This window comes from Myotis brandtii, unplaced genomic scaffold, assembly GCF_000412655.1.
Source record: "Myotis brandtii unplaced genomic scaffold, ASM41265v1 scaffold1204, whole genome shotgun sequence".
In the NCBI taxonomy this organism is placed as follows: Eukaryota; Metazoa; Chordata; class Mammalia; order Chiroptera; family Vespertilionidae; genus Myotis; species Myotis brandtii.
The window spans coordinates 763,988-788,488 of record NW_005354186.1 but is presented as its reverse complement, the minus strand read 5'-3'; the positions used below and the strand labels follow the sequence as shown (position 1 = coordinate 788,488).

Here is a 24,501-nt window from a genome sequence, read left to right as displayed (position 1 = left end):
TCGATGTTTCTCTCTCATCGATGTTTCTAGCTCTCTATCCCTCTCCCTTCCTCTCTGTAAAAAATCAATAAAATATATATTTAAAAAAAAAAAAAGAATCAACCAATGAATGCATAAACAAGTGGAAGAGCGAATCCATGTTTCTCTGTGTCTCTCCCTTTCTCTCTCTCTCCAAAAAGAAAAAAAAAATCAATAAATAAAAATTTAAAAAAGAAAAGGCAAGAGTCAGGCAGATGTCCAGAAAATCCTGGCTGTGTGATCTGGGGCTGGTGGCTTAACCTCTCTGACGCAACTCAACTGGAGCCATAAGCCTGGCCCTGCTGACCTCGTGGGGTTGATTGAACAGTGAGAGCAATTGTGCTTCATCTGGCATCAGACACTGCCCAAGTCCTCCTGGGGTAGGGGACAGAGCACTGGGCTTGGAGTCAGAATGACCAAGGTTCAAATCCCAGCCCTGCCTCTGCAATATCTTTGTAGAATGAGGACATAATATGCCCAAATCAAAGTCTCAAAGCAGAGTACCAGAGACAAACGGGTGAGTCGCTGGCCTAATGTGTTCAAGCAAAGATGGTGATAATAAATACCCCTCCCCCTGTCCACCTCCCCCCACCTCCACTGTCTGAGGCCACAGTCTCCCTGGCCTCCAGGCCCACAGAGGGCCTCACCGCAGAGCAGGGCACAGGCTTTCCAGCTTTCTCCGCTTCACCATTCAGCTTAACTAGCTGTCACTGTCCCTGCCAGCCCAGACTATCACCCATTTTCCTGAGGGAGGAATCGAGGCTTGGAGAGGTGAAATAACTGGCCCGAGTCCCTTCAGCCAGAACCTCCCCAGCCATGAGGCCCTAACCCCTGCCCTGCCCCAGCCTAGCCCCACCCTCAGCCTCTCCCACTCTCCCTGGATGACTCCAGTGGTTTTTAAAAGCAGGAAGGAGGGGCAATTGGCTGGGTGAGGAGGGAAGGAAGTGGAAGAAGACAGACGGTCCCCAGCCCCAGCCCCTCCCACCGCAGCCCCAGAGAAGCATGAAAGGGGCCCTACCGGGCTGACGGGCATCCAGGTTCTCACACGGGACGTCGTCATAAATCACATCTTCATCCAGGGCGGGGAAAGTGAAGCGGTCGACTGGGCGTGAAGAAGGAGAGGAGAGAGCACAAGTCAGGCTGTGGCGGCCCAGGCGGAGGCGGCTGCCAGACTGACATCAGCTGCACCAGCTGGCAGCTCCCCCGCCAGCATCAGCGTCGGGCAGCCTGGGCCCTGGGGAGCCCCTGCCCGCCACTCTCAGAGGACACTGTTCCGCTCCTTCTCTCCGCCTCCCCACCCCTCCCAGACCCCACTGCCTCCCTGCCACCCACAGACCTGCCCCCCTGGCTGAGGGCACCTGCAGGGAGCAGGGAGCAGAGAGCAGGCCCAGCGCCCAGGGCACATTTTCAGTGGTCCAGGCCCCCAGCGCTACCCCATAGGAGCCACCTCCCACCCAGAGGCAGGGGAGGGCCAACCAGCCCTAGTGAGAAGCGGAAATAGGGGGAGGGGGATGGACTTGGAGAGTGGGATTAAGAAGAGTCCCCCCAAACCCAGCCAGCAGAGTCCTGATTGGTGAAGATTTCAGCAAATGAGCACAAATGAGACAGAGCTTAATCCCCGAACACGTCACTGGAGGTCTATGAGCAGGGCAGGGCGTGCCCCCGCCCATGACAGTAGCCCAATAGATACAAAATGTAGTGAGGTCTTTCCCAAAATTGTGCCCACTCTCTGCCCTCTTTAGGGTTTCGAATGCCAGTCCCCAGCCCTGATGGGAGCCTGTCCTCGCCCCACAGCCCTCCGGGAAGGCCTGGGACCTCTGAAGTCTCGCCATCCTAACTGCGATGCCTCCAGCTGCCCCGGGGGCCCCAGAGCCTGTCAGAGCCTCATCCTGACCTCCTTGCCTTCCCCCCACAGACTCTGCCTCCCAGTGGCTTCAGACCTGGCCGCCTCTGTCCAGGTCCCTAGCTCCGGCCTTCGCCTCCCTCTCCGCCAGCCTCCTCACTGGTCCAGCCCACCCCACCCTGTCTCCTGTCTCCGAAGCTACACCCCCACCCCACAGGGATGGACTGAAATGCAATGCGGCTGCATCACCAGCCTCTCCTGGCTCCCTGTTGCCTTCGAAAAAGTGTGGCCCCTGAGGCCCAGGAGGAGCCGGGGAGGTGGCAGCCTCACCTCACCGGTAGCCCTCCGATGCCGCACTCCATCCATCACTCCGAGGCTGACTGCTCCCTCGGGCTCCTGCACGAGCCGCCAGGACACTCTTTCCCTGACCCCTGACTCCCTGGCTCTCTGCCTCTGGGACACATGGGTTGTCCCCACTCTGCCACCTGCCCTCTTCGTGGGAGCTGCCTGCCTGTGTGTCTGGCTCTGCTCCCAGAGCAACCTCGTCCTGCTCCCGGGGGACACCCACCAACTGCTTGGGAAGTACGTGAGGAGCCAATGAACAGCTGAATGTGTGGTCCACGCCTGGACCGTGGCTCTCGGGGCAAACGGGGGCAACTGTCAAGCGTGGACAGTGTCCAGTCCACCCCAGAACTGCCACGCAGCCCACGGCAGCCCAGCCAGGGAGGACGACCCCTCAGCTCACACAGCCCCCCTCCCCCCGCCATCAGCTCTCAGGTTATCCTGGAACCACCCCACCCCACTCCCCAACGGCTAAGACCTGAGTTGGGGGGTGGGGGACTTACTTCGACGGGAACTCTTCCGCTTCCAGCTGGAGCGCCGGACCCCGGACAAAGCTGTGTCCACAGCATCTCCATTGCTCACCACAGCCGGCACCCTGCGGGCCGAGACACAGTGCCAGTGAGCCGGCAGGGCAGGGGACAGAGCTGATGGCAGGAGAGACAGAGAAAGCTGGCTCTGGAAGCCTCCAGCAGCCCCTCACCGGAACAGCAGGGCACGTGAGGGGCAGGGCGGGCTGACGACAGGAGCCTCTGGCCCCCACGGCCATCAGTCTGGAGGCTTTGGAGGGTTGGAACCAGCCCCTTCCTCATCTTTAGAAGGCAGCCTGCGGCTTTAAGAGCATGAAGATCACAGTGCTCCCCAGGATGGGCACCCGTCTTCCCTCCAGCGCAGCCTCTCCCCATTGTTCTCCCACCTGGAGCTGGAGGCCAGGGCTGGGGACCACCTCCTGGGAGAAAGGAGGACTTGCAAAGGTTCACAAACCAAACCTGAGAGACAGAGCTGAGGACGGGCTGTGCTCACACACTGGCTTCCCGGGAGCAGACACGCAAAGGGAAAGGGTGGGGAAGCAGCAGAGCCCACCTGAACCAAGTGAACACGTGACCGTCCGCAGTGCCCTCACTCGGACATCATGCGCCCCTGACATGAGGTGGCACAACACGAGAAGGGCACCTGCCTCTGCAGTCTTCTTACCCTAACCCAGTGGTGGCGAACCTATGACACGCGTGTCAGAGGTGACATGCGAACTCATTTTTTTGGTTGATTTTTCTTTGTTAAATGGCATTGAAATATATAAAATAAATATCAAAAACATAAGTCTTTGTTTTACTATGGTTGCAAATATCAAAAAATTTCTATATGTGACACGGCACCAGAGTTCAGTTAGGGTTTTTCAAAATGCTGACACGCCGAGCTCAAAAGGTCCGCCATCACTGCCCTAACCCATAACCCCAGTCCAATCATGAGAAAAATGCCAGACAGACCCAGACAGAGGGACATTCCACAGAATGCCTGCCCGTCACTCCTCAAGGCTGTGGGGATCATAAAAACCAAGAGAAGACTGAGAAACTGTCCCAGACCAGCGCAGGCCGGGCGACAACTACATGCAACCTGGGACCCTGGATGGGACGCTGGAACAAAGAAAGGACACGAGTCGAAAAATGGGCAGAATTCGGATCAAGTCTGGAGTTTAGTGAATGGTTCTGTGGTTTTGACAAAGGTCCCATCATCACCTAGGAAGTTAGCAACGAGAAAACAGGGTGAGGGGTGTGCAACAGAGCTCCATGCGCTACCATTACGGCTTTCCTGTAAGTCCGGAACCATTCCAGGTAAAAGCTGTTTGTGGTGTGTGTGTGTGTGTGTGTGTGTGTGTGTGTGTGTGTGTGTGTGTGTGTGTTTGCTCAAAAGACAAAGTCCCCATCTGCCATTCCAGAAGGGAGAGGCCTCCAACTGCCCAAGACAGCAGCCACTGTTGCCAAGAATTGACTCGAGCTTCTCGGTACCTGAGCCCTCAGCCCTCAGTCGAGGACAGGTGGGGAGATGAAGGCCAGGACAGTACAAGGAGGAGGAGGGCGGAGAATGAGAAATACCTCCGGGGAGTGGGCCCTTTGCCTTCTCCCTCCCAGCTCTGCAGGCAGCAGGCAGAGGAACCTGCCCACGATCATGCTGCCCATGAGGGACAGAGCCAGACCGGGGAGCTCGCTTGCCGGGGCCCAAAGCTGGGCTCTTAAGACTGCGTCTCAGATAACAGAGCCCGGACAGCTGGGAGAATGGAGATGCTCTAGTCCGTGTTGTCCCGTGAGCCTCACGTGGCTACTGAGCAGTGGGGATGTGGCTGGTGGCACTAATGTGACCAAGGAGTTTAATTTTATTTTCAGTCGCTATGTGTGGCTAGTGGCCACTGCATAGGACAACGCAGGTCTAAGTCACCCGTTGGAGAAGCTAGTCTCAGCTCAAGCTCACTGCCAGAAGTCAGCAGTGTTGCCCTGAGGTGAGGGACACAGTCCTGGGGTAAGACTTTACCCCAGCAGGAAGTCAATGCCAAGAGGGGAATTCCAACACCAGTAAGGGGTGCTAGAACGAAAGGAGCCGCCTGAGCCCCCATCCCTGCCAGCTGCTTCCCTGAGCCACCACCTGCTCAAACAAGAGATGTCTTTGAAGGTGCTGGATCCAGCCGCTCCGAAATGCCCGGACAGAACCCAACCGCTCCAGCCGGAGTCAACATGAGAGTTTGGCAGGATCCACTGGAAAGTTTGCATGGATGCACTAACGGTGACACTTCGTGACCGTGACAATGCACCTGTCAGATGCCACTCATTTCACAAGAGGGCATATGAGGTAGATAGTATCATCCTTGTGCTACAGATGGGGAAACTGAGGCCCATCGAGACTTAAGGACTTACCCAGCGTCACTGGGTGCAGCACAGGGACCTGGGTCTAATGCCCAGGCCGCCTGCCTGTACAGTCTGTGCTATTCAATCAGACCTCTTGGAGGTGGGAACTTGCACGTAAATATTCACTGACATCACAGATTTGCTGTGACCTAAGGTCACCGGGCCTTGCTAGACCATTTAGCCATCATTTTTTTTTTTTTTTCAAAAGGAAGGAGAGAGAGTGCGCTCAGCATAGCCAACAACACAAGTTCCAGTCTTCATCTAAAAGAAATCGTCATGGTTCCTGGTACTCCCATGCTAGACATTTTGCCTCGAGCATTTTCACCGCATAACTAAGTGGCCGGAAGGCAATATTGCCATAAAAAGGGGTAAGTTTGGTTTGTTGCTGTTTTGTGTCATCAGCTTGGTTGTCAGTCTGGCTTCATTTCTCCGTTGACAAACTGGTGGAGAAAACAGTTAAACGGGGCAATCTTAAAATAGTCAGCATTTCTTCCAGATGACGATTTACCAGCGAGTTGGTTGTTTATTTCGAAACACACTACGTTGGGAGGAGGGAGAGGCCGAGGCCTCTCTTTGAGGGTGCAAGGTGAACCCACATGTTTCCCATGGAAGGAAGACAAGTGCCTAGGTATAATCCACAAAATAAAATCAGTCATTTGCACAGGATTGCCATCAATCTAAACACATTTTAAATGCATTCAAATATTTCACAGTAACTTTTTTGTTGTTGTTGTTGATTTTTAGACAGAGAGAGAGGAGGGGTGTGGGGGAGAGAGAGAGAGAGAGAAATCAATGTCAGAGCAGAACATCAATCAGCTGCCTCCTGCACACTCCTTACTGAAGATCAAGCCCACAACCTGGGCATGTGCAACCTTTTGGTGCATGGGACGATACCCACCAACCGAACCACACTGGCCAGGGCACACAGTAGCCTTTTTAATTCTGTTATTCATTTTTAATGTCCCTCTTATTTGTCATGATTTTATCTCTTTTATGGAAAAATTGTCTTACGGCCAATTAGTTATGTGCCTATGACAAAGATGCTACAACAAAAATACTGGACATGAATCATACCACCCAGCTCCTAGGCTGCAGTGCAGTTCAGCCAGAGAAGTGTTGAGAAGGCTCAGGGTAAACCCTAAAGGTGACATCGAGGGGAAGCGGGTGGGTGGGTATTTGGGGGTGAGATCAGGAAGTTTTAGAAGGACTCTGGAAATACTTTATGACACCCCAAAAGCCAGGTGGGGCTGAAAACATGAGCCTCTTGGTTGCACATTATCAAAAACACGGTGAACTTAATTTTTAACTTTAATTTAATTTGTAATAGCCACCTATGGCTTGTGGCCACTATACAAGACAATGCAGATCTAAGCCACCTGCTCTACTGAAGAAGCTAATTTGGGCTCATATCCATTGAGCAGACAACCCAGGTCCTGGCCTTCTGGGCTGAGGAGTGGGGGTCACACAGCACAGAGAAGTCACCCTCATGCCCACTCATTAAATGAGCTAACGCCGGAAAGTACTGAGCGCCCCCACACACGGCACTGCCTCCATGGCTGAGGCAAGCAGAGCCTGGGAGCCCCACGGGAGGGAAGAGGCCGGTGCCTGTGGGTGGACAGGTCTTCCTAGGCTTGCAGGAGGCCACCCCCCATCCCCGCCCGGTACTTTGTTGGTATCTACTCTGTGCCAGGAGATGTCAAATGCTTGAGGACGAGTGCATGTTTTATTATGACCATTTCACAGATGAGGAAAGTGAGGTTCGAGATTGGCAAGTCCCTCGCTCCAGGTCACCTGGCCAGCAAGCGACAGAGCTGTGATCTGCCCGCGAGCCTTGCTCTGACACCAGCTCTGCTTATCTTCCCTGGGCAGATGTGGACGAAGGGGCCTCGCAGGCAAGGGGAGAGGAGGCATGGCAAGAAATGAGGCTGGGGCGCCTCCTCCCTCCCTGCCCTTGCCACTGGCCCACCCTGCACCCACCCCGGGGGCAGCCTCTCCCAGCTGTTGCCTGGCAGGAAGGAAGTCTACTTCTCCCTGTAAGCAAACACTCCTGCTGGGGATTCCCCAGAGAGTAAAAGGGCCATAAAAAGCAATGAGGCCAATTAGCTCACCCTTATCTGAGCTCCCTGCACCTCTGATGCCTCTCTGCCTGCCTAGAGAGCAAGGCAGGCTGGGGTGACAGCAGCCCTGCAAGGGGGGCCCCTGCCACCGGATATGAAGGAAAGGAGCAGGTCCATGGGGAGGATCCGAGAAGGAGAGGCTCAGGGGGGGAGAGGAAGCAGGGGACAGACAAAGGACCTCTCCCAGGTGCAAATTCACGGACCAGACTTTGGTCGAGTACACCAGAAGGCCACCACGGAGCTCGGGGCACTTTCGGAGGCCGCCCCCTCTCTCTCCAGGAGCAAGCCTGGGACAAGAGGGGGGTGAGTGCCCAGCGACACCAGGGACCTACTCTGCCCTGGTGGCCCCATTCCGTCAGCATAGTGGACACTCAATGGTGATCGATGTCTCTCAGCCTATTTTACGATAAGAAGCCCCACTGCTACCCAGCCAGCGTGGCTCCGTGGTTGAGCATCGACCTATGAACCAGGAGGTCACGGTTCCATTCCCGGTCAGGGCATATGCCCGGGTTGCAGGCTCAATCCCGTGTGGGGCATGCAGGAGGCAGCCGGTAGATGATTCCCTCTCATCATTGATGTTTCTCTTTCCCTCTCCCTCTCTGAAATCAATTATATATATATACTAAAGTCCCGATGCACGAAATTCATACAAGAGTAGGTCTTCCTTCCCCTGGCTGCTGGCACCGGCTTCCCTCTGGCACCCGGGACCCAGGCTTCCCTCCCTCTGGCCGCCGGCAGGCACCCAGAACTTGGAAGGCACCTGGGACCCGGGCTTCCCTTGCAGCCTGGGCTTCGTCCGGAAGGACATCTGGTCTAATTAGCATATTACACTTTCATTATTATAGGTTATAAGCCCCACTGCTGAGAATGGCAGTGCCGGACCCCTGCTGCTGCAGGCACAGGCCCCAGGTTCTCAGAGAACCTCAATGACAACAGACTCCATAGGTCCCTCCCCAGAGTCTGCAGAGTGCGGGGGTCAAGGAGAAGACCCCCAAACCAAATGGTCTGAGGATTCCTAGCTGGGCCCCCACACACAGGGCATCTCCGGGGCCTTTTCCAGGACAAGGTAGGACTAACAGGAAAGGGGAAGAATTCCACCTTTGGCGAATAGAAAAGACCAGAATAGCCTTTGCCTTATAAGGCCTCGAGCAAAACCGAATCTGCAGCACCCAGCGGGCTGTGACGGAGGGCTGGCCGGGACAGAGCCTCCCAGAGCATCGCCACCCCTCTAGGCATTCCCCACCATCCCTCAATCCAAGACACGCAAAAGAAAGGCAAAAACGCTGAGCCCAGACTAATCCCACTGCCGGATTTCTTTTCAGCTCTGGACACTTTCTAGTTCCTATAACATGTGAAAGCCAGAGGGACCTGAAAGATCATCTGCTGGGAGGATTCAAAGCAGCTGCCCACTGCAGTTCCCTGGGCCCCTACCCCGGTGGTTCTGACCCGCTGGTCCAGAGGGGCCCAGGCATTGCTGGGTCCAATGTGCAGCCAGAGCCGAAAACCGGGACTTGAGGTGTGAAGAAAACATTCTGGAGCAAACAGACCAGGATAAAACCACGGCTCTGCCACTGGGCTGCGCGCACACAGAGACAGTCACTGGGTGTCTGGGAGCTGCTGTAGCACAGAGCGAATAATCCATTCTACTTCCTACTGTGCGGATTAGATGAGATAAGGCAGGGGAAGTGCCTCTCTGTGCCTCCGTTTCCATAGCTGTGAAATGGGGCAACAGTACCTGCCTCTTAGGGTTCGTCTAAGGCAGCAGTCGGCAAACTGCGGCTCGTGAGCCAGATGCGGCTCTTTGGCCCCTTGAGTGTGGCTCTTCCACAAAATACCAAATGCGGGCGCGCACGTACGTGCGATTGCAACTTCGTGGCCCATGCGCAGAAGTCGGTATTTTGTGGAAGAGCCACACTCAAGGGGCCAAAGAGCCGCATGTGGCTCTCGAGCTGCAGTTTGTCGACCACTGGTCTAAGGAGTAAATAAAGGAGGCATGTGAAACACTTAGCCCGGGGTCTGGCACACGTGAAACCCTCCTGGGGTGCCACTTCCCATCCCCCCTGCCCCGCCCTCCTCCAGTGACAGGGTCCCTGCATGCAGTCCCCTCCTCACGCTGCGGCCAGCCACCTCTCACACACAGAAGGTTCCAGGACCCAGTCTGCTCGTCCTGTGCCACCTCACACACAGTCACACATCCACTGACTCAATAAGTAGGAGTGGTGAAGAGCCCCCAGGGGAAATCTTAAAAATGGCCCCTCATGTGATATTCCTGACACAGTTTCCAATGGGGAGTGAGCACCAAGGGCCCCCGGGGAACCACTGCAACCCAGGAGGCTGCCCCGGACCCCGCCCTGGCCTCCTGCTCTGTGTGTACACACCTTCCCCCCTGACATATCGAGGGCCCCGGCTCGGCGGTCAGAACTTGGACAGGCACTGCACCCCCAGCAATAACTTATCAAGGACCACGTGGGGTTTTGAAGATGAACACAGGTTCCCCTGGGAAAATGCTCACGCTCTGTAATTAGCCTACGAAGAGCGCCATGAAACAGTATGTGTCATAAAACCACAGTTCTATAAATAAATGTATGTACACTTGTATATGCGCAGGGCAACACAGCTGGACGGAAACACACAGTGCGGAATTAAAGCTTGCTTTCAGTCTATTATTTTCTGTACTTTCCAACTTTTCTACAATAAACATTAGTAAGAAGAAAAAAAAAGAGAGAGAGAAAACCTTATCAAGGACCACGTGGGGTTTTGAAGATGAACACACGTTCCCCTGGGAAAATGCTCACACTCTGTAATTAGCCTACGAAGGGCGCCATGAAACAGTATGTGTCATAAAACTACAGTTCTATAAATAAATGTATGTACACTTGTATATGCGCAGGGCAACGCATCTGGACGGAAACACAGTGCGGAATTAAAGCTTGCTTTCAGTCTATCATTTTCTGTACTTTCCAACTTTTCTACAGTAAACATGTATAACCATTAGTAAGAAGAAAAAAAAAGAGAGAGAGAAAATACATCTAAGCTAATGCACTGGCCAACGTGGGTCCCTTCTACCTTGGTCTGCCCAAGACAGACCTGCGCCCTTTGGGGACAGGGATAAAGAGCAGCTCTCCCAGCCGGTGTGGCTCAGTGGTTGAGCGTCGACCCAGGAACCAAGAGGCCACTGGTTCAATTCCCAGTCAGGGCACATGCCCGGGTTGCGGGCTCGATCCCCAGTAGGGAGCATGCAGGAGGCAGCCAATCGATGATGTTTCTCTCCCTCATCAATGTTTCTATCCTCTATCCCTCTCCCTTCCTCTCTAAAAATCAATAAAGGGAAAAATATTTTTTTTAGAAAAAGACCAGCTCACTGACTGAGCATCTGTTCTGACATCTCATCTCATCCTCCCAAAGGCTCCGTCCGGCGGGCCTACTGTTCCACTTCACAGAGAGGGAACAACGTAGCTGATGAGGCAACAGAAGGTCCTGCCTGGTCAGGGAGCTGAGATGTAGGACGGGTGGGGCCCGAACCCGATCTCTGTGGGAGACACAGGGCAGAGGGCTGGAATACTGGTTCTGGAAGCCGCCCGGGCTCTGCCTCATCTCAGCCCCGGGACCTGAGGCTGATGACAGTCCTCTCTGCGCCTGTGTCCACATATGCAAAACGGGGATTGTGACAGGGCCTGTGAGAGCCTGTGAGAGGATTCGTGAGATAAGGCAGATAACGCTCTTAGGACAGGGCCTGGCGAATAATAAGTGCTGATCACATGCAGCCACACACCCGGGCATGTGAAGATAACTCAGCCCTGCACAGAATGCCGGCCCCGCCCCCCAGGGCAGGGACCGTCTGCCTGGGTTGCTGCAGAGCCTGCCACATCGCAGTGCTCAGCAAAGATGTGCACCATGAAGGATGGAGGTTGGAGGTCAAGGGCAGGGAGGACACCAGCCAGCAGAATACGGGCCTAGGACAGCCTGGCATGGTCCTGGGTGGGCAGGGGGTCTGCAGACAAAGAGCAAACAGAGACCCTGACCTCAGGCTTTGGGCCCAGTGCTACCACCTGCCTGCCCAGCCCCCTGGATCTCTCTGGGTCTGCACAACGGGCCCCTAATAATCCCCTCTTTCCAGGGCCATGGTGTTCGTCTCCTACGGCTGCTATGACAAATTACCACAAGCTCAGTGACTTAAAGGACACGAATGTATTATGCTACAGTCCTGGAGGTCCGAAGTCCAACATGGGTTTCACCAGACGAAAAGCAAGGCATTGCCCATGCCCTGCTCCCGCTGGTGGCTCCAGAGCAGAATCCATCCCTTGTCCTTTTCCAGCCCCTGGAGCCTTTGGCTTGTGGCCCCCTCCTCAAAGCCAAGAGCAAGGCATCTCTCAGTCTCTCTCGGACTCTGACCTTCTGGTCTCCCTCCTACGGCTGCTATGACAAATTACCACAAGCTCAGTGACTTAAAGGACACGAATGTATTATGCTACAGTCCTGGAGGTCCGAAGTCCAACATGGGTTTCACCAGACGAAAAGCAAGGCATTGCCCATGCCCTGCTCCCGCTGGTGGCTCCAGAGCAGAATCCATCCCTTGTCCTTTTCCAGCCCCTGGAGCCCTTGGCTTGTGGCCCCCTCCTCGAAGCCAAGAGAAAGGCATCTCTCAGTCTCTCTCGAACTCTGACCTTCTGACCTCTCTCTTACAAGGACCCTGGGATTCCATTGGGTTAACCAGGATAATCCAGGAAAACCTCCCCATCACAAGATCCTTAACGTAATCCCATCTGGACAGTCCCCTTGCCATGTCAGATACCATTTCACAGGCTCCGGAGATTAGAACATGGACCTCTTTGAGGAGGGATAGGGGCGCATTACTCCGCCTACCACCGTCATGAGAACCCAAAGGAGACGTGTGTGGAGTGGCTACTGAACGGTAGAGCCCATGCAAATGCCAGCTACTAGTATTGCACTGTGTTGTGCCGGGCACCGGGGATAAAAGCTGAAGAAGGCGGAGTCCTTCTGCTACAGGGACCCCAGGCATGGGCCTCACGAGATTCCTGAAAGGGCCCTCAGTGTCACAAAGCGTGTGCCCTGTTCAGGGGAGAGACAGCATGGCTTTTATACTGGGTCCTCAAAGGGTCCGTGATCCAAAGGCCATCGCTCCGATGCGGGAACCCATTTAACCAGGGTGGGAAACAGAAAAACACCTAAATACAGCTTCTCCACCTTAGGAGTGAGGGGCCAGAGAGGGTCTTCGATGGAAAAGGGGGACCCATAACCTGCCCAGGAGGGACTCCACTGCCCACATGGACCCTGCAGGACAGGAGGACGCAAAAGGCTGTGAATACCTGGGATTTGGGGAAATGGCAAGTTTAAGGCCAAGCCCAGGGTTCCAAACAACTGCAGCTGGGTCTACAGCAACTGGGGAAGCCTTGAGTGATACCTCCACGACTGACCTCCCCAGGGAGAATTTCCTCAGGGGCTGGGGGCCACTCAGGCCTCGTCTCACTGCTCCCCCTGCTCCCCACCCACAGGCCAGGCTGCAGACGGGCAGTCCGGCCTGATTCCATTCTGTTCAAATGCTGCTTCCCTGAGCCTGGCCTCCTCTTGGCTGACCCTGTCAGCACCTGACACGCCTGGGGAGGAGGGGCTCCAGGGCCTGTCCAGGAATCCAGCTGCCCAGCTGCTTCCCTCGGGATCCAGGTCCACGTGAGAGGTGCTGGCCAGTGGGCAGCACGGCCCATCTTGTCTGGATAAGCCCAGGAAGGGGCAGGGCTGGTACCTCCAGGGGGCCACTGTGAGTCCCTACAGCTGACCAGGAGCCAAAGGCCTCAGCCAACAGGAAATGCTGAGGCTGCAGGGGCCCCTCTGGGATGGCAGTAACGGGGCCGGAAAAGCAAAGAAGCAGGAGTCCACAGGCAGTGCACGGAGTGAGGGGTACGAGGTGCAGCCTGCAGCCAGGAGAACACAGGAAGCCGGCGACCACTGGGCGCCCAGGGCCGCTCTTTTGGCCGCGGCTCCTCCAGCGAGAGCTCGGGCTGGTGTGAGCGCACTGGCTACAAAGTCCACCGGGAAAGGCCAACCCTGCGGGCTCCAAGGGATGGAGCTCCAGCCCTGCCACCCACCAGCCCTACCAGATCGTGGGAAACTACTTCAACTCTCTAAGCCTCGGCTCCTAATCTACAAAAGGGAAGTGATCCGTGGCCCCTGTCTCCAGGGCTGCAGTGCCCAGGAGGTGACATACATGCAGGCAGCACTCGGTAAGTGGCAGCCGACACCCTCAGCATCAGCAGGATTGGGGACCTGCCTGTTTGGCCTCGGGGCCCTCAACCGCCCCCAGCCCCAAGCCTGCTGGCCTCTGCCCCCATGGGCTGCCAGAGTCAGAACCCAGGTTCAGAGATCCCATGTCCACGCTGTTCATGACCTGTTCGTTTTCATGGATGGAGACGCTGAAAGTCACCTTTTGGACCCCACTCGCCCATCCTTCTGTCCCTCGGTACCCACCATTCATTCAGCAGGGATGTCCTCGACCGGCGTCTGTGCCTGGCGCCATGCCACACCATGAGGATGAGGACACAGCAGCCAGCTGCCCCCGTGGGGCTGGCCTGCAGGTGGGGGACACTTCCTCACCCCTCTACCATCACGAGACCTCAGTGTGGGTGAGAGGGGTGGGGCTGCTTTTACTCTGCTCCCCTTTCAGAGAAGGGGACTCCCCCAGAATCACTCCCTGGCAGTACTGAGCCCACTCTGCTTGGCTCCTCAGTGCTCGTGGGGTCTCACGTGCCATGAATGTCAGTCCCCCCACAACATCTGACTGCTCAGAAATGACTCTCCCAAGAGCTAGAGGGCATCTGTTTGCAGGCAAAGTTCTTACTCCAATAAACACACAAACAATCGGGTCATTCATATGGAGCCAGCCGCACCCCCCACCAGGAGCCAATGTCTGAGGCTCTGGGCTTGCACCTGGAGTCCCCAAGCGCATCCCTGGGGGGTAGTGTGGTGGCAAACACCTGGCCTCCAGTCCGAGAGGCCCCGGTTCTAGTCGCTGCTCTGAATGAACACATACTATCTCTATGTGACTTTGGCCACCTAACTTCCCTGGGCCTCAGTGTCCCCACCTGTGATGCAGGCAATGACAGCGTCCACTTTCTAGAGCCAGGAGGAGTACATGGGCCTGGGTGTTTAGCTCAGTGCCTGGTACACAGTAAACAGGATCATTATTATCACTGTTATTATTTGCTATGATTATTATTATTATTACTACTACTACTACCACCTGGTAATAGATGTGTCCTGCTAAGGGAAGAAAAAGTGCGACCAGTTAGCTGAGCACTCGGAAGGTTGCTTTAACACAGCAGCAAGACAGACGGAATCCCCGCCCCCCTCACTCCTGGGGTGGTGGAGCAGGGTAGCCCAACCCTAAACCTCACCCCACTGCTACTACTACTACTACCACATGGTAATAGATGTGTCCTGTTAAGGGAAGAAAAAGTGCAACCAGTTAGCTGAGCACTCGGAAGGTTGCTTTAACACAGCAGCAAGACAGGCGGAATCCCCGCCACCCTCACTCCTGGGGTGGTGGAGCAGGACCTCACCCCACTGACCTCAGCATAACCCCCCCCCGCCCCGCCCCCAGCAATGCCAGCAGCTCTGTTTACCCCATAGACGCCTCATTCCTCCTCTGGGCAAGCCAGCCAAGCAGGCAAAGGGACCAGGAAGTCCATGGGCCTCAAAGCCAGGGACAGACCCAACAGCCCTGGGCCTGGATTCCCACTCAGCCTCTCCTGTCCTTGCAACTGCCCGCCTGGCAGGTGCATTCCCTCCCCTGTGCAGACTCCTGGAGGTGGGGTAGCTGAGGGAGGAGAGCCAGATCAAACCCAGGTCTGTCCGATTCCCAGGGGGCAGAGCCCAACCAGCTCCCTCTAAAACCAAATCTAAACCAGGACCCAGAATAACAACAGCAAATACGTTTGGAGCAGCCAGCAAAAGCCGGCCAGACGAAGCGCCGGATAAATATTAACTTACGTTTGCCTCACAGAGCCCTGCAAGAAAGTAGATTTACTATCCCCGTTTTATTGATTAAGAAAGTGAGGCTCGGGACGGGAAGCCACTTGCCCAGCGACGCACAGCTAGTGACCCAGACCAAGACTTGAAGCCAGCTCTGTGGCTCAGAGCCTGACCTCCCAGACCCCCACTTTACCCACCACGCTCCTGCCACCAGCTGGGCAGCGGGGATGAGGACGGACCTGTCTCCCTGCCTCCGAGGCCCTGGTAGGAAGGAGGTCACTTTGAGGCTTCGGCTCTGTCCGGGCCTGGGCGGTTACTCTAACTGTACTGCCAGGAGCTTCTCTGGAGGCCAGGTGGGCAGCCAGGCAAAGCCCAAGGCCATTTCCAAACCTGAGGCAGGGGCCACGGAGGAAACGCAGTAACAGGAGGTGAAACGTCCTGCACGCGAAGATTTGTTTTGTCAAAGCCGTGTTTGCTTAGTGACTACCTTCAAGGAAGCATTTTTTTAAAAAATCAAGATTTTTTTTTTTTCCTTTTTCTTGGGTAACAGGGAGGAGGAACTCGGTCTGGATGGATTCACCTCCCAGAGGACTCCAAGTGGAAAATCACCGCCCAGGAAGGAGCTGGAACAGAAGGAAACGAAGGCCTGGAAGGAGGAAATGAAGCTGGGAGAAGGGTGGAGAGCACTGAGCAAGGAGTCAGGAGGCCGCCAGCATCTTGGGCAAGCCCCCCCGCCCCACCCCCCTCAGCCTCCCCATTTGTAAAGTTAAGAGGCTGGGATGGAGGCCTCTCAGGACGCCCACTGTGATCAGTGCTCTCGGGGTCTCACATCCCATGAATGTCAGTCCCCAGAAGGGCACCCACGCGTGAGCTTTATTCGTGCCTGTTGTGGGTGAGACTCCAGCCCAGGAGTCCAGGGCACCGAGCACACCTTCTCCGCCCCTCCAGCCCCACGGCGCCGGAATCATCCGAGCTGGACAGGAGGTGGGAACAGGAGCAAACACGACGTGTGTATTTCAGGCTTCCCACAATCCGTTTCACTTAGTCCTCAGGATCTTATTCACGGGGAAACTGGGGCTCAGCGAGGTTCACAGGCAGCCCGAAGCCACCCCGATAGTGAGGTCTGAACCTCCAGAGCTCTGGCCCTGGTGCCTCCTGGAGATGGTGTGCAAGGGGGCGGGGCTGCTCTAGGGCAAGGGGTGGGCTGCGAGTGGCAGGTGGTCTGGGCCTGTCTTTCAGAAACGCCTGGCGCACCCCAGCTGTCCTGACTGACCAGTGGGCTGGGGAAAACAACGCACGAGGCAGCAGCTCTGAGAACCACCGGGTCAGCCCAGTGTGGCACCCGGCACCAGCCAGACACACAATCAGGCCTCCAGGGCACATATAGAGAAGGCGGGCCAGGCTGCCGTGCTCCTGACCCCAAGGTCGGAAGGGGGTCTCTGGGAGGGTGGCCTGAAAGAACCAAGATGCTCACTGCTCACAGCCCTGCCTCTGCCCAGGGGCTTCCTCCATGTGATCCCTCCTCCCACCTGCCCCTGTCCCACCAGTGAATTCACGCTCACTTGCTCAGCCAAGATCCCCTCCTGGCTTCCCTCGGGCCAGGGTCGCAGTTCCCTGGGCACCCTCCTCTGTCCCACTGCGAAGTGTCTGCCTCCCCCACCAGACTGAGTTTCCAGGCAGCTTCCCTCCCAGCCCACCTGGAGGGCTGTCATCTGGGGTCACAGCCATCCCAGAACTCCCCAGCTGATGAAATGCTGATTCATTTCAGGTCCCTAATCAGGGAGGAGCAGCCAGCTCCCACTTGAGGCCTTAATTACACAGGGTCCGCCCACTCCCCCTGTGACAAACGAGCACATACAAGACCTTGTGTTGACAGAGATTTGAATCCAGGACTGTCTTTCGCTCTGGGGGCCCAGGGACACATCTGCATCTCTGAGGCCTCCAGCGAGGCCACACCTGCCTGAGAACTAGTCATCCCCCCCACTCCCACCTGGAAGACAAAGGGGAGTCTCAACCATCCCTCCCCCCACCAGGGTGGCTGCCCCTGGCCAAAACCCACTCACTCTTCCCTTAGAAGGGGACTCCCTAAACACCATGACCCCAGCAGTAAGCCGCAGTGAGTGAAGCTCTGAGAGGCTGAGAGAGGCCTCAGCTTCCACAGCCCCCACCCCCAACTGCGCTGTGTAACTCAGAGCTGACCTGCCCGAGACCCCAGAGGGAAGGGGAGGAAAAGGAGCCGCCGTGACCAGGTGCCCGCTGCGCTGCTGGGCCTCTTGCGGAACAATATGCTCTAAGAGGGAAGCAGTGCCCATGTTACAGATGAGAAAACCAGAGCCCAGAGGACTGTGACTTACACAAGGGCTCACAGCCAGGGCCGGAGTCAGACCCAGGCAGTCACCCCAAATCCAGGCTTTTAACCATTAGGCTGCTCTGCCCCTGGCAGGCCCGCAGCTGGAGGACAGAGTCCCTGACAACAGTCACAGGAATGAGACCAGTATTGGCAACACAAACAGCGATGGCCAAGACAACAGCCCAAATACCAGACAGTCGGCTAATTCTCAGCCGCGACCCAATGGGGTGAGGACTTGCTATTTCCATTTTGCACGTGAATAGACTTACACTCGGGGAATTCACATGACTCCTTCAGGCCACACAGCTAGCTATGGAGGGGCAGAGCCAGGGCTTGGAGTAACATGAGTTTTAGGGCCTGACCTCCTCCCTGGGGCTCGGGGATCTGGAACTACGTTCCTCCCAAGCAAAGACCTGCCCTGAGCCATCCGGGCTGCAGCCCCACCCTTCCCCACACCACCTGCCCAGTCTCCCTCTTTTTCCAGCCACAAAAAAAAAAAAAAGGAAGGAGGCTCACTTACTGTGTCTGGGGCGGGGAGGCCGCTGGGTCTGGGTCTGCGGAGAAGAGCAGAAGGAGAGCCCCATCAGGCCGGGGCCAGCCTGGTGGACACCCCGTGGTGCAGGAGACAGGGCCTGGCCAGCCTGGGCGCCGGCAGTGCCCGCCTCCTTCTCCCAGTCTCTTCAGTCATCAAGCTCCCCTACCTGTCCTGCCTGCACCACCCCCACCTCCACCCCATGGCCCACATCCCAACTCCAACCAGCACCAGAGGCCCGGCCTACTCCGGGCCTGTCCCCCACCCCCAGCTCCTCAAGGAGTCCCTTGTCCCCACGGCTGCAGGAAGTTCCTGCTAGTCCAGTCCCCACTCTCTCCCCGATGACAAACTCAAGAGCCCAGCAGCTGCCATTTAACACCAGCCTTATCTGGGCCTTCCCGCCCCAGGCCACCCGCTCTCTGGGAGGAGCAGCCTCTGGCTGGTGTGATTCCCTGGGAGAAGCTGCGGGGAGAGGGAGACAGAGCTGGGCCAGCCACTTCCATTTACTCTGTGCCAAAGCGCACCAGATGCTGCAGGAATGCTAGGAATGCTTGTTCCCAGGAGAGGCCACGGAATGCAGCTTCTTCCCAGTGGCTTCTCCCTTCCTGCTTCCTGGGGACAGCAGAGGAACCAGAGGCAGGACTGGAAGCCTGGAGCTCCACCCCAGCCCAGAGGCCTGGGGATGGGGGGACCCAAGGCTCCCAGAGCACCTTACCCGCGACAGGGGCCGCGTCCAAATGGATCAGTGGGGCGTCTGTGTCCTCTGGAGCAACGCCTGGCACGCCCAGGCCAGCACTGGTGTCCTCGTCATCGTCACTGTCGTCAAACTCAAAGGGCTCTCCAGGGTCGTCCTCCGCCTCTGGGGAGGGGCCTAGGCCTCCTCCAGGAACCAGCTGATCTCCTGGAAGGGAGGAGGAGTTAGTTACCAGCTGGGCAGCAGGGTCTCAGGGTTAGGCCAAGGGCGAGGTGGCTGGAAATGGGTGAGAGCGCAGTTCCCAGAGACCAGAGCAAACCCACGCTCCTGTGCCCCTGAGGCGGACCGTGGTTGGGTTGGGCTCTAAGCAGATGGGAGAGGATGGAGGGGCAGAGAGCAAGCCTCCACGGCGAGCATGTGGGCATCTGTACTTGAAGGCAAGTTATTCATCGTCTTGTTTCCTGTTTTCCTATTTTGTAAGTAAGGGGGTTATTTATTTATTTATTTATTAACGGGGCTCTGGCCAGTTTCATTAAAGGAAATTTTTGCACGATTTGCTTCTTATACGTCTGTCTGGCACGCCTCTAGTGATATCGGAACCCCCTGGGTCAGCGACAGCCCGTGTGCACGCTCTAGTATTGTCCACACGCTGTGCCCAGTTTGGTGTCGTGGCACTGCAGTGATGGACAGCGGTCTTGGGCGACCAGGCTAGTGCTTGCTCAAGGCGGGGCAGGTGCTGGCGAGGATGAGCAGGTTCGCTTTGCCTCATCTGCTCAGCCTGGGACTCTGCTTGTGCCCCAGCGCCGACTTTCCACTTTTCATAGCAGGTTGGAGCCTACAGCTGATCGACCAGCAACGCTTTCGTCTTCTTTCCTGCCTTGGCATAGTGCCTGGCATTTGTGTTACCTCACAGCTTCTTCCCAGTGGCTTCTCCCTTCCTGTTGTCGTAACCGCTGCCCCTCCCACCTGAGATCCTTGAGGACAGGACGGTCTGGTCCACGGGTGCTCACAGCTGGAGGATGAATGGGCAGGGAGGTGGATGGAGCAGAGATGGGTAAATGGACCAGCAGACGGACAGATGGACAGATCCGATCCCAGCAGTCTCTCTGACCAGAAAAATCCAAACCCCTCCCCCACAGCGACCTGGGCCTCCAGAGCAGAACGTGTTAGGTGCGAATGTATCAAATCCCAGAAGCCCTTTCCTCGGCAGAACCCAGAGCTCACCCTTCCTCCCCAACTTCCTCTGCGGGATGATGACCAGATGGAGGCCACTGGGCTGGGGACCCCGCCCCTCCTGGAGCTTTGGGGACCCCATGGGCCAACAGCGGCAGGTGGACTCCGCTGGGCACGAGCTCCTTGGCAGGTGTGGAGAAACAATCTCGGCTGAGAGCCTTAAGTGTGCCCCGCGGAGCCCCCGCTGAAGCCTCACAACCACCCCATCGCATGCCACGAGGCCACGGGGTTTCCAGAGCGAAAGTGCCCACAGCCACACAGCTAATAAGTGGGGAGCCGTGTCTGAACGCAGATCTGGCTTCACTCGCGTCCCTCACTCTTCCCACTGAGCCCCGCTGCCTCCTGGAAGCCGTGCGCTCCCTGGACACCTGGCCCGGGTGATGCGCTAACAAAGGAAATGCGGGGCCCGCGTGGGAAGCGGGCCATGGTTTTCAAGTAACAAGTCTCCACCCACTGGTGGGTCACAAAAGCAGCTAGGAGCTTCCCAGACAGCATGCTGTTTTGTGTATGGACTGCCTATTTGAGATATTTTTAAATTTTGTAATAGTCATAAAATCACAGTGTTACTTTTGATATTGTTTGTTGCGCTTCTGTTCAGTTAATGTGATATATCAAACTGTTTCAGTTTCAGGTAATGTGTGTATGCATCCCAGTTCGTGTGTGTTCATACATGTGTATGCATGCCTTTGTGCGTGTGTGTGCGTGGGTGCATATGTGGGCGTGTGTGTGTGTGTGTGTGTGTGTGTGTGTGTGTAACCTTCCACTGCTCTCCCACGCTCAGTCCACTGCAGCCACACTGGCCTCCTTGCTGCACCATGAATGAGCCACACGTGCTGCTGCCTCGGACCTTTGTTCTCTAGCCCAGGGTCCAGAATGCTCTTCCCCAGGTGTCTTCTCCTTCTCACCTCCTTCAGGTCTTTACTATACACACCTCCCTGACCAGAGCTGCCCACGGGAACACTGGGGCTCCCTCCCTCATGGGGCCACATTTTTCTCTGTGGCCCTGTGAGTACATGACATGCTCCAAGTTTCATTCACCTTACTGTCCGTCTCCTCTATGAGAGTAGGCATTCTTGCCTATTTCACTCATTGTTGAATCCCCAGCATCTGGCACAGTGCCAAGCACATGGCAGGCACATACTAAGTATTTGTTGAATTCACACACACACATATATTCCTGTGGTCTTATCTATGGGTTGTGGTTTTAAAAGTTTAAAAAATATGGAAACAAATGACTAAAAATCCCTGCCCACCACTTCTGGGCACCAGGATGCAGGCCCATCCTGACCAAGAGGGCTTCAGCGCCCTGGGTGCCTGCCCACTGGAGTCTGCTGGGCGGGCAATGGCGGGGAGGGATGCCCTTTATGCCCGGCACCCGACCGGTATCACTGTAGTGAATACAGTCTCAGTCCATCTGGGTCAGACTCCAGCTCTCCCACACACTGGCTGTGTGAGCGTCAAGTTAGTCTACCCGCCCAGCTGCAGTTTCCTGCTCTGTAAAATGAGAACAATAATCGTAACCACCTTATCATGTTGTTGGGAGGATGGAATGAATGAACTAACGCATATAAAGCACCTGGAGCCAGGTACGTGCTCACTGAATAGCATCATTCTTATGATGATGATTCTATTCGTTATCACTGTCATTGCATCATCATCACCATCATTACTATCATTATTATTACTACTACTATTGCCCTGAGTCACAGCCCAGTCCTTGCCCCTGGGTGAGATGGTCAGGCCTTCCCCACTCACAGGCCAGGCCCAGACCATGTCCAGGGACTCAGGCCATTTCTGCACCTTCTCCTTTTGCGAGTACAAATGGCCTCAGTTAGCCATCAATCCACACAGTCATTCCCACCTTCAGTGAACTGTTCCCGGCAGCCCCTGGACCATGACCTGTGCACGCCAGCCCAGAAGATGGGACCTCTCAGTGCCAAGGCGCTCACTGCGGGGTGAGGCAAGCGGAGGAGACAAGAGAGAAACATAAAACCCAGAGACTGAGCTGGCACTGAAAGAGAGGAGAGGGGCCCATGCCAGCCGGGGCCTTGGGCAAAGGCTGCCCTGCGCAGAGCACTGAAGGGTGAGCAAAGGTCCAACAGGATCGGGTGGGCAGAGGTGTTCTAGGCTGAGCCCAGAGCAGGTGCAGAGAACATCGAGGGGCCCAGTGGAGCTGAACACGTGAGCAAGAATGAAGAGCTATGAGACGACAAGAGGTGCTTCGAGAATCTGGATTTTATTTGAATCCAGGAAGCTCTCAGAGTCAGAAAATGGCCAAGAGACTGGCTCGACCAGAAGACAGTCACCAGCAACATCAGACAGACCTGGGACAATAAATGCCCATCAAATATTTCTTGAATAGAACTGAGTAGATTTAATCATAAAATGATTTTGTTCTCACTCTCCGTGTCTGGGCCCCTTGGGAGGTAAGAGAAAGGAGGCAAGGTGACCATGGCAGCAGGGGCCAGGGTGGACACATCCTGGGACCCAAAGTCACGGCCATGAATCGGGAGATGCCCTGGTCCCCAGTGCTATTCCCAGGCTCCTGGGTCCCAGGCAATCAGACCTCACTGCTTATCAGAAGGAAAAATCAGGAGGCCCATCCCTGGATAATTGACAGCTGAACGAAGCCCTTCCTGCCCATCTAGACAGGTGGCATGGCCAGAGCTGGCCACATACACCTTTGATGCTCCTAGACACGCCCCGTCCTCGGGAGAGCCAACCCCAGCGAGGCCAGGATGCTGGGCCCAGAAAGCCACTCGTGCTGTGGAGAAGGCAGGTCCACCTGCTGAGCCCCACCCTCCAGAGAACACAGCGCCGTGCAGGGCACACGCAGCGCATGCAGCATCCTGTCAGCGCCCCACAGTGGTAACAGCTTCCATTCATTGAGCGATCGATGACCACACGCCAGAGCCTTACCTATATTTAAGCCTCGCCATAAGGGAGGGTGTCATCATTATCCCCAGGTCAATGGGTGATGACAGGGAGCCATAGAGACACCCAGCCGCCAAGGGGCAGTGGCAGGGTCAAGCTGAGAAAGAGCCCTCCTCGTTACCACTCCGCTGTCTGCCTCCCTAGTGGGAGCAAGAGGACGGGACGCCGGGCCTAGTGGGTGAACCAGCCTGGGTCCAGCTCCTCCCAGGCGGGGCCTGAATTCCACCTGCGGTGTCTGACGCCCCACTGCCTGGCTTGCCAGATAAAACACAGGCTGTCAAGAATTGAATTTCAGGTGAACAACAAATAATTGTATTAACATAAGTATTCTTTTGTTGGGAGGTGGGGTTTTTTTGTTGTTGTTTTTGGAGCAAGTCTGAAAGCTCTACCACTGGATGGCCAGACCTTGGCACCTTCACAGATGGAGAGAGACGGCCCAGCCCGTCCCCTCCACCCTCGGGCCCCGCCCTCGATTCATAAGCTTCGTCCCCTGGCACACTTCAATCCCAGACGGGCTCTGCCCATCTCTCCAGGGGACCTTAGGGACACAGGGTAAGAATCGACCCTTGTCAGGAGCCCACTCTGTTGCAACAAGGAAACTGAGGCAGAGAGGTGAAGTCACCTTCCCGAGGGTACACAGCTAACTGCCAGTGAAGCCAGATTCGCACCCCCCGGGGTCAGCCTGCTCCCCAGCTGGTGGCCCTCTCCCAGGGTACGGTACCTGTAGCAGCGTGTGGAGGAGGACTGGAGGAAGCCATCAGACAAAGTCCAGCTCAGACCAGCACCGTCCCAGCCGCTCGCCTGTGAAAAGAAGGCCAGAAGTTTAATTAGATGACGTTCAAGGCCAAAGCTTCAGCAACAGAGAGGGGTCACCGGCTCAGCACCTGTGCGCTGCAGCCGCCAGCTCTCACACTCCTTCCCCAGCAGCCCGGGAGCCCAGGACAACCCAGGAGGGCCCAGCCCCCACCATCGTAAATCATTAACCCGGAAAAACCAGCAGCTGCAGGACCATAACCCTGTCTTCCCAGAAAGCCCCTGCCGCCACTGGCCTTCGCTTTGACCAATACCAGGGACCCTCAGGAGCCTGGTGGGTCCGGCTACACTACACCTGCCCCTTTTGACTTACGGATGAAGCTCCAGCCCCCAAAACCAGGATCATGCTCAGCCCCCCTGTTCCAGGAGTTTATCACACCTGAACTCTCAGGGAGGTGGCCAGACACTTCCGCCTCCTGGCTGTCCAATAACCACAGGCTCCCCGAGCCCAGCCGCTCTCACCAGCCCCTGCCGAGAGCCCCGCTGAAGGCCATTCGTTCTCTGTCCCTCCCTGTCCTGCCCAATGGGGTTGGCCAGCCGGCAAGGGGCCACCCAGCCATAGCACGTGGGTATAAGGAAAGGAAAGAGGTGCAGAGAGGCCGATGGTGCAAGACAGGGGCAGAATCCCACATGCTCGGAGCGGGAGGCAGAGCTTCTGCTGGCCTCACAGTGGGGGCTCACGCCACCCAGAAGCCAGTGCCTCTGGTGGCTCCCTGGGCCCTGGAGCAAACCTGCCAGATGTCCCTGC

At 56.2% G+C, this 24,501-nt stretch overlaps 1 protein-coding gene across 1 annotated transcript in view; it reads right to left on the bottom strand.

Annotated features, from left to right (window-relative positions):
- Positions 1–24,148, bottom strand: part of ARHGEF10L (Rho guanine nucleotide exchange factor (GEF) 10-like) — a 103,353-nt gene extending 79,205 nt beyond the window's left edge. The window contains exons 1-6 of the mRNA XM_005858738.2: positions 24,067–24,148; positions 23,662–23,741; positions 18,795–18,980; positions 18,068–18,101; positions 2,707–2,798; positions 1,037–1,120 (exon numbers count right to left, since the gene is read on the bottom strand). Of these exons, the coding sequence (XP_005858800.1) occupies positions 1,037–1,120; positions 2,707–2,798; positions 18,068–18,101; positions 18,795–18,980; positions 23,662–23,698 (433 nt within the window). The 5' untranslated portion in view covers positions 23,699–23,741; positions 24,067–24,148. The remainder of the gene's footprint in view (positions 1–1,036; positions 1,121–2,706; positions 2,799–18,067; positions 18,102–18,794; positions 18,981–23,661; positions 23,742–24,066) is intronic.
- Positions 24,149–24,501: the final 353 nt, after the last annotated feature.